The sequence below is a fragment of the Stegostoma tigrinum genome, chromosome 14, assembly GCF_030684315.1.
Source record: "Stegostoma tigrinum isolate sSteTig4 chromosome 14, sSteTig4.hap1, whole genome shotgun sequence".
NCBI lineage: Eukaryota > Metazoa > Chordata > Chondrichthyes > Orectolobiformes > Stegostomatidae > Stegostoma > Stegostoma tigrinum.
In genome coordinates, this window is record NC_081367.1 from 6186234 (window position 1) to 6203751 (window position 17518).

At 48.5% G+C, this 17518-nt stretch overlaps 1 protein-coding gene across 1 annotated transcript in view; it reads left to right on the plus strand.

The window, feature by feature from the left end:
• The window catches only part of LOC125457702 (unconventional myosin-VIIa-like), a 177968-nt gene that overhangs the window by 79383 nt on the left and 81067 nt on the right, over positions 1–17518 (plus strand). The window contains exons 17-21 of the mRNA XM_059650965.1: positions 3555–3647; positions 5190–5284; positions 9413–9497; positions 12777–12995; positions 15445–15552. Coding sequence (XP_059506948.1) covers positions 3555–3647; positions 5190–5284; positions 9413–9497; positions 12777–12995; positions 15445–15552 — 600 coding nt within the window. The remainder of the gene's footprint in view (positions 1–3554; positions 3648–5189; positions 5285–9412; positions 9498–12776; positions 12996–15444; positions 15553–17518) is intronic.

Genomic DNA, 17518 nt, shown 5'->3' on the forward strand with positions numbered 1-17518 from the left:
AGGGAGAGATGTGAGTGTATGTGTGTGGGAGAGAGAATGAGAGTGTGTGAGAGAGACAGTTTGTGTGTGTGTGTGCAAGAGAGTGAGTGTGTGTGTGTGTGTGTGTGTGTGTGTGTGTGTGTGTGTGTGTGTGTGTGTGTGTGTGTATAGTGTGGGTGGGGTCACCTGTAGTGCCTCATGAACCCAAGACCTGGTTGAGGCCGTCCTCATGGATACCGAACTTGGTTATCGGCCTCTGCTCGGAGAGTCTGTGTTGTTATGTTCCCCGAGTCTGCCGTGGAGAACATTTACCGTGTCTGTCCCTTGAGGAGGTCATTACAGTTTTTCGTTGTGGCACGTAGGAGCTGGCGATTGTTGAGTTGAACATTGTATCTTGTTCCTATGAGGGCGTCCTTCAACACCTTCAGGTGTCTGTCTTGTTCCTCGTCTTCCCAAAAGATTCCGTGTATGGGTAGGGCTTGTGCGTAGGGTGGCTGTTTTAATACGTTTAGGGAAGAAGCTGGAGAAGTGCAGCATCGTGAGGTTACCCATGGGCTTGCAGTAGAGTGAGGTGCTGAGGCGTCCATCCCTGATGGAGAGTCATGTGTCCAGGACTGAGGCTGAGACTGCAGAGTAATCCATACAAGTTGATGGTGGGGGGTGAAACTTGTCGACAGCGTTGTGTAGTTTTTTTTAGTGATTCCTCGCCATGACTCCAAAGGGAGAAAATGTCATCGATGTATCCGGTGTAGAGCATTGCTCGGAGGTTCAGTGCAGCAAAGAAGCCTTGTTCAAATCTGTCCATGGAAATGTTGGGATGCTTGGGGTGTAATTTCGGTTCCCAGGGCTGCTCCACATGTCTGGATGAAGAAATGGCTGTTGAAGGTGAAGACATTGTGGTTGAGGATAAAGCAGATGAGCTGTAATTAAAGCCACAGCTTACAGCAACTGCTGAAGGAAAGGTAAGTTGATTTTCTTCAGAATTAAAGAGGCTGTTGTTGTAGAGAACTATAGAACAGAGAGACCGAGGGGTTCGGGTTCACAATTCCTTGTATTTTGCGTGGTTAATAAGGTGTTTAGCATGCTTGCCTTCAATGCTCAGACCTTTGAGTACAGGAATTATGAAGTCATGCTGAAGTTGTACAGGACGTTGGTGAGGCCTCTTCTGGAGCACTGTGTCCAGTTCTGGTCTCCCTACTACAGGAAGGGTATAATTATGCCGGAGCAGGTACAGAATAGGTTTACCAGGATGTCACCGGGAAAAGGAGAGTTTGATTTATGGGGAGAGGCTGAATAGGCCGCGAGTTTTATCACTGGGACCATATGAGGTGGCAGGGTGAGTTTATAGAGGTTTATATAATCATGAGAGGGACAGGCAGGGTGACTGGCAGGTATGCTTTCCCTAGGTTGGGGGATTTCAAGGCTAGGGGGGCATATATTTAAGGTGAGAGGAGGAGGGACAATATTTTTACATAGAGAGTTGTTTGTGTGTGGGATGAGGAGGAAGTGCCAGAGAATGTGGTGGATGTGGGCATAGTTACATCACTTAAAAGACATTTAGATAAAGTCTGGAATAAGAAATTTTTGGAGGGACATGGGCCAAGCGCAGGCAGGTGGGAATAGCTTAGTTTGGGATTACAGTTGGCATGGATTGGTTGGACCGAAGGGCCTGTTTCTGTGCTGCATGACTCTACTGTGGAGTTAAGATAATTACTCGCTATGTTGTTCACAGTCCTAATGTGATCATGTATCTGAGAACCATGATATCATAAATGTTGGCAAGCAGAGGGCCTTTATTGTTGATAGCTGGTCACTAGTCCACAGGCCAGTTACAACTTGTTGTTGGCCGAAGTGCCATTTGTACACTCCCCCACCACCACCCCCACCCCCCCGACTTCCTCGATTCCAGTTCATCTGCAAACTACACTTCAACCACTGCTGGAAGCAGCAGCTATGTATGTAAACAGATTTAACAAGGTGATAACACAGTGTAGAGCTGGATGAACACAGCAGGCCAAGTAGCATCAGAGGATCAGATAAGCTGACGTTTCGGGCCTAGACCCAACTTGCTTTCAAAAACATACAGTAATGCTTTAGAAATCCAGGCTTTTTTTTAAACGTTCTTTCCTCATTTCCAACCATAATTAAAGCTACAGCAAAACATTTAAGAAAACAATGGTCTTTAGACATTCGTGGCTTGTGCCTTGTGGTCAGGGGAGACTGAAGGGAAGTAACTCACCGTAGTACGCCTAGCCTCTGACATGCTCTTGTAGCCGCTGTGTTAATGTGGTGAATTCAGTGGATTTTCTGGTCAATGGTAACCCAGGGATGTTGACAGTGGGGGATTCAGTGACGGTAACAACATTTAATGTCAACGGTTCTGTCATGAGGTGACATGTGATTAGATATTGTTACAGAATGGCGTCGAATGGGCCAAGAGTCATTCTGCACGACCTACTTTGTGATCTCTGTTTCTCCCTGTCGTGCAGTGAGGCGGTACCGCAGAAGCATGTGCCTCTGACCTCTTTCACCTTGTTTGTTTCCAATGTCCTACGTAGGCCAGTCTGTGGCTTACGCTCTGTCGCTCTGAATGTTTAGTCTCACCTGCCTCACTGTTCTATATCCTCTTTTTCGTTAGTTTCACTTCATCTTCTGCATGTTCCTTTTCCCACTATGCCTGTAACTCTCACCCTGAGGCAGCGTTTGCTGTCTCTTTCCAGCCTGTGGGAAGTGTATGGCTGAGCAGAGTATCGTGGAGATCCTCCCTAAGAACTGGCGTCCTCCACAGAGGCAGCATTTTAACAGGAGGAACTGGAGCAAATATAGAAGGTGTGGAGCTGGATGAACACAGCAGGCCAAGCAGAGGACCAGGAAAGCTGACGTTTCGGGCCGAGACCCTTCATCAGAAAATTGTATCATCAGTTTTTCTGAAGAAGGGCCGAGGCCTGAAACACCAGCCTTCCTGCCCCTAAGATGCTGCTTGGCCTGCTGTGTTCATCCAGCCCCACACCTTGTTATCTCGGATTCTCCAGCATCTGCAGTTCCTATTATCTCAAATTTAGAATGTGCTGTCTTTCGAGTCTGCTCCGAGATGATTGAGCAGACCAGAGTTCTCTCTGTTTTAACATTCACGCTGCCACCTGGGCAGTTAGGCCGCAAAGGAGTTTCCAGCCATTAGCAACAATTAGAGGTTGGAATTGCTACAGAAGTACAAATAATTCCCAATGAAGCCAATGCCCACAGCGGAAACCTTGTGACGTCACATTCCTGATCGAGCTGGAAAAGCTCAGCGGGTCTGGCAATATCTGCAAAGAGAAGAAACCAGGGTTAGCGTTTCGGGTTCCTTTCCTCAGAGCTGGGCCACCAGACCTAAAACGATAAATCTGATCTTTTTTTCTCCTTCCGAGATGCCGCCAGGCCTGCCGAGCTTACCCAGCAACTTCTCCTTTTGTTCCTGGTTCGCAGCACCCGCATCCCTTTCGGTATTCATTCCCAGCCTGTCTGTGTGAGTGTCACTGTTGTTCCTGGCCCTCTGTGAATCATGGCACTCCCCCCCGCCATCTCTCTGTTTGCAGGACGCTGCGCACTTGTGTTGCAAAGAAATTGCCAAATCCATGCTCGGAACCGATGGAGACTGGAAGATTGGGAGGACGAAGATCTTCCTCAAGGTGGTGTAGAAACTAATGACTTTGAAGAATTTGTGTGTATCGCGGACAGATCCTATTCTCCACCAGGCCATTCTGTTTACCTTAATATAAAGTGGGGAGTCCCATGGCAGTGAGCAGTATCACCATACAAAGAAAGGTCCCCACCCCCTCAAAGCCCACCCTCTTCCCCCTCCCACATTGTGTCTCTGACCCCCGTTCCTGCAATTCACCATTGTCCCTATCTTCCCTGTGAGGGGTGGGGAGGGAAAGCGAGAGGATGTAAGGACCCTACAAATGGATAGGCTCAGTGAGTGGGCAAAGATCTGGCAGATGTAGAATCATGTGTGAAAGTTCAAAACTGTCCATTTTGGCAGAAGGCATTAAAAAAAGCATACTGTCCGCATGGGGAGAGGTTGCGGAACTGTGAGATGCAGAGGGATCTGGGTGTCCTAGTGTATGAATCACAAAGGTTAGTCTGCAGCTACAACAAGTAATTGGGAAAGCCAGTAGAATGTGATAGTTATTGTGAGGGGAATTGAATGTCAGAATAGGGAGGTAATGCTTCAGTTATACAGGGACAACATCTGGGGTACTGTGTACACTGAGGGAGAGCTGGAGACATTTCTTCCCTACAACGTGCTGAACATATTTCCAATTAAAGTTGTGGATTATTCTTATGGACATGAAACTTTTACAATACCAGTACATTAGATGATAAAAAGACACAGGAAAGAATCCACTGCTAAGTCACATTGGGACCAGAATCGTTTGCCTGGTCCAGCAGATGTGTGGTGTCATTTCATCAGAGAATGCACCAGAGCCCACTGGCTCAGCCAGGCCACAGGCCTCAGGTCTCAAGCCCTGAGTCCCAAACCCCAGGCCCCAGGCCCTGAGCCCCAAACCAAGGCCCCAGATCCCAGGCCTCAGGTCGCAGGCCCCGAGCCCCAAATCCTAGGCCCCGGGCCTCTGGTCTCAGGCCTCAAGCCCCATTCTCCAGGTCTCTGATATCTGGCGTCTGGCATTAGGCTCCAAGCCTCAAACTCCAGGCCCCAGGCACCAGGCTCTATGCTGTAGGCTCTAGTCCCTGGACTGAAATTGGGGATTACATAGTGTAACCCTCATCTCTCTGCTCAACCCATAACTGGCACCTGCCAACTCATGATGTGTTCCACACAGGGGAAGAGGCTTAATCTCATGTAGTCTTTACGTATAAAGACTTACACCACATGCAAAATCAAGGCGGTGTTAAATGCTACGAGCATCTGAAAGACGCTGATCCTATTTGGCACAAAGCTCTTGAAATTTCGTCCACCCCTGTGGTCGCTCAGAATAAAACAAATCCCTGCCTCCAGTGCTGAATTCAGCTTCCGTTAAAGGGTCCCCATTGACCCTGGGGCACAATGAGATTTCTTTTCCTTATTGCGAGATGCCCCACACTTTACAGAATCCACGAGTCTGCAAAAGTCCTGCTGCGACCTCCGTGCACCTTTGCTCCTCTCTCCCACCCTGTGCTGACCAGCTTACTGCCCTGTGCAGTCCTTCAATGTTCTACTTTCTTTGCAGGAGAATGACCACTTGATCCTGGTGCTTGAGCGAGACAGGGTCTTGACAGCGAAAGCCATGCTGATTCTGAAAGTTTTGCGTGGGTTCAAAGACAGGTAGGTTCCATCAGCCTCACTCCCAACTCCTCCCCCAGAAATACCTTTGCCCTGTGCTGTTTTGTTCTGTACACAATTCACTGTATTCTGCACAATGCATTGTGCCCCTGTGTTGATCATGAGTTTTGGCACAGTGAGCAGGTTATAATGGAACTGTGTAAAATTTGAGTTGGAACCCAGCTTTGAGTTCCACTTGCATTCTGCCATTCAATAAAATCATGACTGATCTGATTTTGACATCAGATCTGCATTCCTGCACACCCCAGATAATCTACTGTCTCCTTAATAAATCAAGCATTTACCTACCTCATTGGAGATTGGTATTCCGGTGAGTGAATCACAGAAAGTTAGTCTGCAGCCAGAGCAACTAATCAAATAACAAGGTGTAGAGCTGGATGAGCTTCAGAAATTTCTGAAGATGGGTCTAGGCCCGAAACGTCAGCCTTCCTGCTCCTCTGATGCTGCTTGGCCTGCTGTGTTCGTCCAGCTCTACACCGTGTTATCTCAGATTTTCCAGCATCTGCAGCTCCCACTATCTCTCCTCAACTATTCGAATATTGTGTTCTATTGAGTGGGAAAGTTGAAAGTAACATTAGGGAAGTTATGCTTTAGTTATAGAGGGTGCTGAATCAATCATAGAATCATAGAATCCCTACAGTTTGGAAACAGGCCATTTGGCCCTGCAAATATTGGTGAGTACTGTACAGTATTGGTCACTGAGATCCTGAGGGGACTTGATTGAGCGGATGTGGAAAAGATGTTTCCTTTTGTGGCAGAATCTGGAACTTGGGGTTAGAGTTTACGAATATGGAGGCACCCATTTGAAACAGAGATGAGGAAACATGTTTTCTCTCAGAGGGTTGTGAGTCTTTGGGATTCCCTTCTTTAAAACGCAGTGAATGAATAATCTTTAACTAATTTCAAAATAGGGGGAGGTGGATTCTTGATGACAAAGCAGCTGAAAGATTATCAGGGAAATGCAAGAAAGCAGAGCTGAGGTTAAAATCAGATCTGCTGCAATTTTATTGAATGGGGAAGCAGGCTCAAAGGGCAGAGTGGCCTCCTCTCATCCCTTGTTTATATGTTACTATGCAGCTCTGGCCACCACAGATATGAAAGGGTGCAAAGGAGATTTCCGAAGACGTCGGTCAGAACTCACACCACACCAGGTCTTAGTCTAACAGGTTTATTTGGAATCACAAGCTTTCATAGCCTCACTCCTATTGCAGGTCAACTGATGAAGGAATGAGGCTCTGAAAGCTTGTGATTTCAAATAAACCTGTTAGACTATAACCTGGTGTTGTGCGATCCCTGATCTCATCCAGCCCAGTCCAACACTGCCACCTCCACATGCAAAGAAGTTGCCAGAACTGGTGAATTTTAGCTATATTGTCTAAAGCATGCCCCCTGAAAGCTGGAAGTATCTGAAAACTAGACGTTTTTCTGTTGGGAGGTGAGGGTGTCACCCCTGAAACAGATTGGGTGCAGAATTGAAGAGAGCGTTCTTTCGGATGCCCTAGAAGACAGAGTCAGAGAGAGCTGTGTTGTGTGCCAGACTTGAGTCCTTCATTAACATCCACATCTGCCCCAGCCGTCCCTTACCCACTGGACACAAAGCTGCCTGTCCCACTGCTGGGTTAGAGTCACTAAGAGGGGATTGCCCTCTATTAAGACCTTCCAACTCAGGGAACCTTCGATAGAGTCAGAATGCTGGAGCACTGTCCCCTGCTCTGTTCGCAACAAATTAAATCATCAGCAGGCTCATTTTGTGAATGTTGTCAATAACCTTCCTGGAAATGGAGTTCATTCCATTAACTCCTTCCCATCAAAACTGGGATCTCCCAGTGCACAATTTCACCGAACCCCAGTACCTGAGCCACAGGGGCATGGGGTGATGCTTTGCTGAGCAGAACCTCTGGCAATGCTGCATTCTGCTCTTGGCCCTGCACTCATGGAATCCCTACAGTGCTGCAAGAGGCTATTTGTCCCATCAAGTGTGCACCAACTCTCTGAAGACCATCCCACCCAGACCCACCCCCATTCCCCCCTACTCTATCCCTTCAACCCTGCACTCCTCATGGCTAACCCACCTAGCCTGCACATCCTTGGAAACTACAGGTAGCTCTGCTTTAACTTATGTTTTGTTAATGTGAATTAGCTGTAACATAATTGATGTATAGTGGATGCTGTTTGGATAACCTGTTGTACAGGTATAGCGATTTCAGTTCCACGAGGCTAGAACCAGACCCAGGTCCCTATTGATGTGATGCAGCTGATCTAACCGCTGAGCCCCCATGCCACCCATTAGATAACATTATGTGACAACAGAAAGTTGGTCATTTCCTCCAATCTAGTGATGGGTAATGCACAGCACTGCAAAGTCCAGCCTTGGTCCAGGCACACTCTTGGTCCCGATGGCCCCAGGTTTCAGGCATGAGGCATAGGATAGGACTGGAAAGGCTGTGCTTAGTTTCACTGGGACAGAGTAAGCCCACGGGTGATGTGTATAAAATTATGAGTGAGTAAAATTGGGTCAATGGGGCTAAAGTAGAACAGAGAGGACAAGCTTAGTTAGTAGAAAGACTAGGGTAGAGTTGAAGCAACTTGGGGGTGGGGGGGAGCAGGATGAATTAACATGTTTCACTCAGAGGGCATTAGGGATGTGGAAGTCACTATCTGAAAGGAATGCTGAGGCAGAAATCCTCACCAGACCTGAAGATTACTTGGATTTCCAGTCGAAGAGCTGTGTCCAGCTGATTACAGAGCGAATGAAGGAAGGTAAGGTTGCATGGGCCAGTGCAGATCTGATGGGCTGAATGGCTTCTTCAGTTGCCTAAATCTTCTGTGATGAGAGAGAGAGCGAACAAAACAAGCAGAGAGGGGACGTAGTGTGCGGCACCACATCATTCAATACAGGACACCAGGTAAATACTAAACATGCTGTCAGCAAAGATTGCCACTAAACTATGAACCAAAAGTACTGATGTAAACAAGTTGTTTTTATCTACTGAGAGACTGGTCACATTACAGCATCGCAGGCGATTGTTATTGGTTATCTACTGGTAGCTTTAGCGAGATGCCTATCTGGAAGGCATCTTAGCATGGGCTTCTTAAGAACACTGTGATGGCAATCTGCACCCAAACTAACCACAGGATGCGGCATTAACTTCACCCCTTTGTCTTCACTGTTGGCGTTTTTGAGTGAAGAGTTTCATCATTGATCCATTAATGTTAACATCAGTGTCATGAGCAATATCATTTGAATCTATTACACTAGGTCTCTCTGTGCCAGAGTGAGCACCTCCTTGGCTTCAACAGGTAGAAGATTCCTCACTTAACTCGAATAGTTTCCACTGATTTCATCATCAAATTTACTCTGCCAATGCCTCAAGGTCTCTTTTGACTTGAGGATCCAATTTGAGAGTAATTCACACTCATAAACCACCCAACATACGGGAAAACAGTTCATCATTGCAAGGCTATTTCTGACTTACCTCACATTTTTGACAATGAATTTCTTATTGTGCAGTTACAAAATTATGTTGAAGTTAGAAATTTGCAGCATAAATTCACACAGTGAATTCTGCTCTCCTGCTTCCTAAGAAATGTTATAACCACCTGCAATGCGGGGTGTCAAGTTTTAACCTTGTGTTTTACTCTGATTCAATTGTTTATTTACATTGCTTCTACATCTGGATTCATAGAATCCCTACAGTGTGGGAACAGGCCTTTTGGCCCAACAAGTCCACACAGACCCATCCCCCTATAACCCACAGACCCCTGAACACTACGGGCAATTTAGCATGGCCGATCCACCTAGCCTGCACATCTTTGGACAGTGGGAGGAAACTGGAGCACCCGGAGGAAACCCACACAGACACGGGGAGACTCCTGCAAACTCCACACAGACAGTCGCCCAAGGGTGGAATTGAACCTGGAACTGCTGAGCCACCGTGCTGCTCTGTAGTAGCTCCTTCAGACCACTGCCTTACATGGCATGTCTCAGTGGTTAGGTGAAGTGTATTGGCAACGCCAAGGCACAAAGAGTAAGATTAGATGTGGAGAGAAGAGTTGGCGATTTGGAATGGTTTTACTTTGACAATTTTCATTCTTTCATTGCTCTGACAGAAAGACCTTTTTGAGACTGAAGTCTGCGGCTCGCACAATCCAGAATGAGTGGAGAGGATACCAGTGTCGCAAGAGATACCAAAAGGTAATGTTATCCTCCTGAACATGTGGTCAGCAGCAGCCTCTCGGCCTCTGAGAACCAGATGGCAAGGCTTTGAAGTAATTCACAAAAGAAACAAATTAGAAGTGAGGGGAAAAAAATAAAACTTCAAAAAACACAGTTTCAGTCTGGGATGCACTCTCTGAAGATGTGTAGTAGAGAGACTCAGTTGAGGCATTCAAAAGGGCATTAGGTGACAGCTTGAACAAAAATAATGATCAAGGCTATAGGGCAAAGATTGGAGAACAGCACAAAGTCATGGTGCTCATCTAAGAACCAGTGATGGGCTGAATGGTCTCCATCTGGACTGTATTGTTTCTGGGATGGTGGGATGTTGCCTGGACTAACTAGAGCACTTCCTCTCCTCGCGAGGAAGGAGGCAAAGCTCTGTTACCTCAAAGCTGTCCCATTGTGCTGTGTTCTCCTGATGACCCCACACACTCTTACCTTCCAGATAAGACCATAGGAACAACAGGGGGCCAGTCAGCCCAATGGCACTACTCTGCTGTTCAATAACATCGTGGTTGATGTGATACTCCTAAGCTCCATTTTCCAGCCTTTTCCCCTTAAGCCCCGATTCCCTTCCTTATTAAAGATCGGTCTATCTTAGCCTTTTACATACTTAATGATCCAAACTCTATAGCCCTCCGTGGTAAATTATTCCACAGATTCATTATGTCCTGAGGAAATAAATTCCTCCTCATCTCTGTCGTAAATGTGCAATTCCCTATTCTGAGATAATGCTGCCTGATCCTAGTCTCTCCCACAAGGGTGAACAACCCTTCCACGTCTACCCTATCAAATTTCCTGCAATCTCTGCTAAGAATCCTTTATGGCCTCAGATTAGGGCTCCAAAACTGTTCGCAGCATTCCAGATGAGTAGTTTTCTCAAAGACCTCCTATTTTTACACTCCATCTCCTCTGAAATAAAGGCCAATATTACATTTGCCTTCCTTATTACCCGCTGAGCTTGTATGCTATCTTTTTGTGATCCATTCTGATTCACGTTAGTGGCTCAGCGGTTAGCACTACCGCCTCAAGGTGCCAGGGACCTGTGTTCAATCCCAGCTTTGGGTGACTGTGTGTGTTCTCCCTGAGTCTGTGCAGGTGTCCCTGGGGTGCTCCAGCTTCCTCCCACAGCCCATAGATGGATTGGCCATGCTAAATTACCCATAGTGTGTCCAGGGATGTGTAGGCTAGGTGGGTTAGCCCTGGGAAATGCAGGGTTACAGGGATAGGATAGAGGGATGGGCCTGAGTGGGATGCTCTTTGGAGGGTTAATGTGGGCCAAGTGGCCTGCATCCACACTACAGGAATTCTGAGAAATCCCTCTGTTCCACAGTTCTTGTCTGTTAAAATAATATTCAGCTCCTCTGTTCTTCCTGAGAGCAGAACCACATCATTTCCTGTCTGCTGAGATTTTGCCCAATTACTTCCCGAATTTACTCAGATAACTTTCAGTTTGCCCTGGAAATCCCAGGTTAAATCTCTCCGGCAGCTCCTTGCAGGTGCAAAATGATCGATGTGTGAAAATGATTCTTTTCCAATTGCTTTTGCTTCGGTTAGCAAAGTATTTAAACCTGTGGCTTCTCGTTCACAATGACAATCCTCCTGATTCGCTGAGGAAGGGCCACTGGACCTGAACTGTTGACTCTGATTTGTCTCCACAGATGCTGCCGGACCTCCTACGTTTTTCCAGCAATTTCTGCTTTTGTTTTTGAAACAAATGGGACGGCAGGATTATTGTTGGATTAATAAAGGACTATGAGGAGAAAATGGGAGGGTTGAAGCTTGGTAACTGCTTATTACTGAACAAGAGCTTTGAGCATTTGAGCAAATTTCTCCCCATATCACAGTCCTGCACCCTTCCAATATTACTGTACTATGTTATATAAATGCAGGCTACCGTCTATTTTGACTTCTGTGGAAAGTGTTGACAGTGAGAGTAGTTTTCCTATCAGGCTGTGACGTTGATTTGGGATTTATACAGGGCTATAAGGAGAGTGTGGGGCAATGGGATTAGTTTGGGATTTATAAAGGGCTATAAGGAGTGTGTGGGGCAATGGGATTAGTTTGGGATTTGTAAAGGGCTATAAGGAGTGTGTGGGGCAATGGGATTAGTTTGGGATTTATAATGGGCTACAGGAAGATTGTGGGGCAATGGGATTAGTTTGGGATTTGTAAAGGGCTATAAGGAGAGTGTGGGGCAATGGGATTAGTTTGGGATTTGTAAAGGGCTATAAGGAGAGTGTGGGGCAATGGGATTAGTTTGGGATTTGTAAAGGGCTATAAGGAGAGTGTGGGGCAATGGGATTAGTTTGGGATTTGTAAAGGGCTATAAGGAGTGTGTGGGGCAATGGGATTAGTTTGGGATTTGTAAAGGGCTATAAGGAGTGTGTGGGGCAATGGGATTAGTTTGGGATTTATAATGGGCTACAGGAAGATTGTGGGGCAATGGGATTAGTTTGGGATTTATAAAGGGCTACAGGGAGAGTGTGGGGCTGTGACGTTGGTTTGGGATTTATAAAGGGCTACAGGGAGAGTGTGGGGCAATGGGATTAGTTTGGGATTTATAAAGGGCTACAGGGAGAGTGTGGGGCTGTGACGTTGGTTTGGGATTTATAAAGGGCTACAGGGAGAGTGTGGGGCAATGCGATTAGTTTGGGATTTATAAAGGGCTACAGGGAGAGTGTGGGGCAATGGGATTAGTTTGGGATTTATAAAGGGCTACAGGGAGAGTGTGGGGCAATGGGATTAGTTTGGGATTTATAAAGGGCTGTAGGGAGAGTGTGGGGCAATGGGATTAGTTTGGGATTTATAAAGGGCTACAGGGAGAGTGTGGGACAATGGGATTAGTTTGGGATTTATAAATGGCTATAGGGAGAGTGTGGGACAATGGGATTAGTTTGGGATTTATAAAGGGCTGTAGGGAGAGTGTGGGGCAATGGGATTAGTTTGGGATTTATAAAGGGCTATAGGGAGAGTGTGGGGCAATGGGATTAGTTTGGGATTTATAAAGGGCTATAGGGAGAGTGTGGGGCAATGGGATTAGTTTGGGATTTATAAAGGGCTACAGGGAGAGTGTGGGGCAATGGGATTAGTTTAAGATGGATACAGGGATATTGAGAGGGGGTGTGCATTGGAATGAGTATAGGACTGTTCCAGAAGAGAGTTGGCAGGTTTGCAATGCGCTGAATGGTTTTCCTGTTTGCTGGGAAGCTCGGCAGTTTGGTTTTATGTTGATGATGGTGATTTCCTTCCCAGCTGAGGCTCGGTCTCCAAAGGCTACAGGCCCTGTACCACGCCCGTAAGATGGGGAAGGAATACAACGAGACTCGCAGGAAGATCATCATGTTCCAGGCACAGTGCCGGGGCTACCTGGTGCGCCAGAACAACTTCAAACGGCTGGCCGCTCTGACCACTATCCAGGCCTATACCAGGGGGCTGCTGATTCGGAAGAGCTACCGGAAAAAGAGGAGAGATGTAAGTGTGGGACACAGGCCATGAAAGATGGCAGATGCCTCCAATCTGGAAGCATCTTCCACGATCATAGCTGCTTTACACACTCCTGGGCCACTCCTTGAGTGACAATAATGCCGCACAACAGCAGGCCACAAATAATAATCTGGTAGCCTGTCTTAGCATGAAGCTACAGGGATAAATATTGGATGGGATATTGGGAAGAGCTCCTCAGATTTTCATCAAAGATTGATGTAGGATCTGGTACACGACAGGACAATATACCGCACCATAGTTACTCATATCATCACAAGACAGTGTCGTCAATGGTACAGAGCATCCTCAGCCTCACCCTCAGTACTGACACTCTGACAGTGTGGCGCTCCCTCAGCACTGACCCTCTGACAGTGTGGCACTCCCTCAGCACTGACCCTCTGACAGTGCGGCGCTCCCTCAGTACTGACCCTCCGACAGTGTGGCACTCCCTCAGTACTGGCCCACTGACAGTATGGCACTCCCTCAGCACTGACCCTCCGACAGTGCGGCACTCCCTCAGCACTGACCCTCTGACAGTGTGGCACTCCCTCAGTACTGACCCTCTGACAGTGTGGCACTCCCTCAGCACTGACCCTCTGACAGTGCGGCGCTCCCTCAGTACTGACCCTCCGACAGTGTGGCACTCCCTCAGTACTGGCCCACTGACAGTATGGCACTCCCTCAGCACTGACCCTCCGACAGTGTGGCACTCCCTCAGCACTGACCCTCCCACAGTGTGGCACTGCCTCAGCATTGACCCTCTGAGAGTGTGGCACTCTCTCAGCACTGACCCTCCGACAGTGCGGCACTCCCTCAGCACTGACCGTCCAACAGTGTGGCACTGCCTCAGCACTGACCCTCTGACAGTGCGGCACTCCCTCAGTACTGACCCTCCCACAGTGTGGCACTCCCTCAGCACTGACCCTCTGACAGTGTGGCACTGCCTCATCATTGACCGTCCCACAGTGTGGCACTCCCTCAACACTGACCCTCTGACAGCGCGGCGCTCCCTCAGCACTGACCCTCTGACAGTGCGGCGCTCCCTCAGTACTGACCCTCTGACAGTGTGGCACTCCCTCAGCACTGACCCTCTGACAGCGCGGCGCTCCCTCAGCACTGACCCTCTGACAGTGCGGCGCTCCCTCAGTACTGACCCTCCAACAGTGTGGCACTCCCTCAGCACTGATCCTCCAACAGTGTGGCACTCCCTCAGCACTGACCCTCTGACAGTGCGGCGCTCCCTCAGCATTGACCCTCCAACACTGTGGCACTTCCTCAGTACTGACCCTCTGACAGCGCGGCGCTCCCTCAGCACTGACCCTCTGACAGTGCGGCGCTCCCTCAGTACTGACCCTCCAACAGTGTGGCACTCCCTCAGCACTGATCCTCCAACAGTGTGGCACTCCCTCAGCACTGACCCTCTGACAGTGCGGCGCTCCCTCAGCATTGACCCTCCAACACTGTGGCACTTCCTCAGTACTGACCCTCTGACAGTGTGGCACACCCTCAGTACTGACCCTCCAATAGTGTGGCACTCCCTCAGCACTGGCCCTCCGACAGTGCGGCACTCCATCAGTACTGACAGGATTGTGGGTGTTGCTGGAGGATGTGTAAAAGGGGGGTAAGGGAATGATTGGGAAAGCATGTTGGGGGAGGTAGTGGAATGATTGTGGGATGTGTTGAACGAGGGTAGGGGGGTGATAGGGGAGAGGTTGGGAGAGTGGATTGATTGGGGGAGCAGGTGAAGGCATGAGGAATGTGATAGGGTTAGAGTGAGAGAGGGGAGTGATTGGGGAGGGATTGATTAGGGACGGCAGACGGAGGTGTGGAGAGTATTGGGGGAGGGTGAGTAAGGGGAGTGATTGAGCGAGCGTGGGTGAGGGGAGTGATTGGGGAAGGGTGAGTGAGGGGAGGGTATTGGGGGAGGATATTGGGGGAGGGTGAGTGAAGGGAGGGTATTGGGGGAGGGTGAGTGATGGGAGGGTATTGGTGGAGGGTGAGTGAGGGGAGTGATTGGGGAGGGTATTGGGTGAGGGTGAGTGAGGGGAGTGATTAGGGGAGGGTGAGTGCGGGGAGGGTATTGGGTGAGGGTGAGTGAGGGAAGTGATTGGGGAGGGTATTGGGGAGGGTGAGTGAGGGGAGGGTATTGGGGGAGGGTGAGTGAGGTGAGGGTATTGGAGGAGGGTGAGTGAGGGGAGTGATTGGGGGAGGGTGAGTGAGGAGAGTGATTGGGGAGGGTGAGGGAGAGGAGAGTATTGGGGGAGGGTGAGGGAGAGGAGAGTATTGGGGGAGGGTGAGGAGGGGAGGGTATTGGGGGAGGGTGAGGGAGAGGAGAGTATTGGGGGAGGGTGAGTGAGGATAGTTTTGGGGCTGTTGTGTTGAGTTTTCACCACACAGTGCCGGTCTTTCCGAGCCTCCCTTTGTTATCCCTCGGCAGATTCAGAGACGTGTCGAGGCTGATAAACTCCGTTTTGCGGAGGAGCGGCGCATGGTGAAGGTGGTGAGTCTCGATCTGGCCAAACACGAGGCTGACAAGAAGAAGTCGGTGAGTTGCCCAGGTGTAGCCCCAATATCACATGAGTGGGCACCTCTTACCCACTGCACCCATCAGTTCAGCATGATCATCCAGCTTTCAGATGGCATGCTGCCGATTCCCCAGCTCTGACAATGTGATCACCCATCTCTTATTGATGTGTTCCCAAGCCTGGTCCCCTTCATGTCCATCACCATTGCCCTCAGCACTGAGATGTGGGATGGTGTATTGTTTTCAGGGAACTGTGGGCAGACTGGCCCCCAAGCCATGGCAGTTCAGAAGAAGGACGGAAAATGGTGAAGGAACTTCACTGCGTTCTGAAAGGATGCTTCCCTCCCCCGTATCCCCTCCAAGGCTAGCACAACTTTGCTCAGATATTGCCCTTCCCTAGTTGCCCCTTGAGAAGGTGGGGCAACTTAAACCGCTGCAGTCCTCCTGCTGCGAGTTGACTCACGATGCCCTTAGGGAGGAAATTCCAGTTTTTTGACCCCAGCGACAGTGAAGGAAATGGTGATATATTTCCAAGTGAGGATGGTGAATGGCTTGGAGGGGAACTTGCAGGGGTCGATTTTCCCATGGATTTGCTGCCTTTGTCCTTTTAGGTGGAAGTGGTTGTGGGTTTGGAAGGTGCTGCCTGAGGATCTTTGGTGAGTTTCTGCACTGCATCTTGTAGATAGTACACACTGCTGCTACTGAGTGTTGGTGATGGAGGGAGTGGATGTTTGTGGATGTGATGCCAGTCAAGGGGGATGCTTTGTCCTGGATGGTGTCAAGCTTCTTGAGTGTTGTTGGGGCTGAACCCATCCAAGCAGGTGGGGGGTATTCTATCGCACTCCTGACTTATGCCTTGTAGATGGTGGAGTCACAGTATTCCCAGCTTCTGACCTGCTCTTGTAGCCATTGGGCTTGCATGGTGAGTTCAGCTGAGTTTCTGGTTAATGGCTAACCCCGCGACATTGATTGTCAGGGATTCAGTGATGGTAACACCATTGAGTGTCAAGAGGCAGTGGTCAGATTGTCTTTTATTGGAGATGGGCAATGCCTGGCATTTGTGTGGCGCAAAAGTTATTGGCCATTTGTAAGGCTATGCCTGGATATTGTCAAGATCTTGTTGCATTTGAACATTCGAGGTGATTAATCCCAGGGGTGTGACTGCCTCCTGAAACACAGTACCCAGGTAACTCTCCCCTTCCCTGCTGTGCTGTGCTGTGCTTCAGCGTCAAAACTCAGAATCCCTCAAGCAACCCACACTTGGTACAGATTTAGTGACTCTGATCCACAATGGGGTTCATCAGCTCCCACATCACACAGATACATCACCTAAGCTGGTCCTGCGTCTCTGTTCCTTGCTTAGTTCTTAATATGATATTTAAAATGTTCCTACTGGTCTTTGAATTTATAACTTGTCAATATTTCCCCTATTCACCTTCAGTCTGAAATTAACCATAATAGATAGTCAAATTAGCATCTATCATCAACCAATGGTCTTATGGTTCACCTGTAATGCATTCTATTAGAACATAGAACATAGAACAGTACAGCACAGAACAGGCCCTTCAGCCCACGATGTTGTGCCGACCATTGATCCTCATGTATGCACCCTCAAATTTCTGTGACCATATACATGTCCAGTAGGCTCTTAAATGACCCCAATGACCTTGCTTCCACAACTGCTGCTGGCAACGCATTCCATGCTCTCACAACTCTCTGTGTAAAGAACCCGCCTATTGTGTGGGCCCATGATCCTGACCTGTAATTTATCCTGTTTTAAAAAAACCTCACAAATTATGAACTAAATAAGAAGCAAATAGCACCTGTTCCCCTCTGTATGGAATTCCCACGCAGCCTTCAAATTGCCAGAACTGTGTATTCACTCAGGCTGCGTCGCTCCGGAGCTAATCTTTCCTTCCTGACTGTGCAAAGCTTACTCCTCATGTTATTAGTTGCATTGCAGCACTCAGTCAGTTCAATCAGTGTC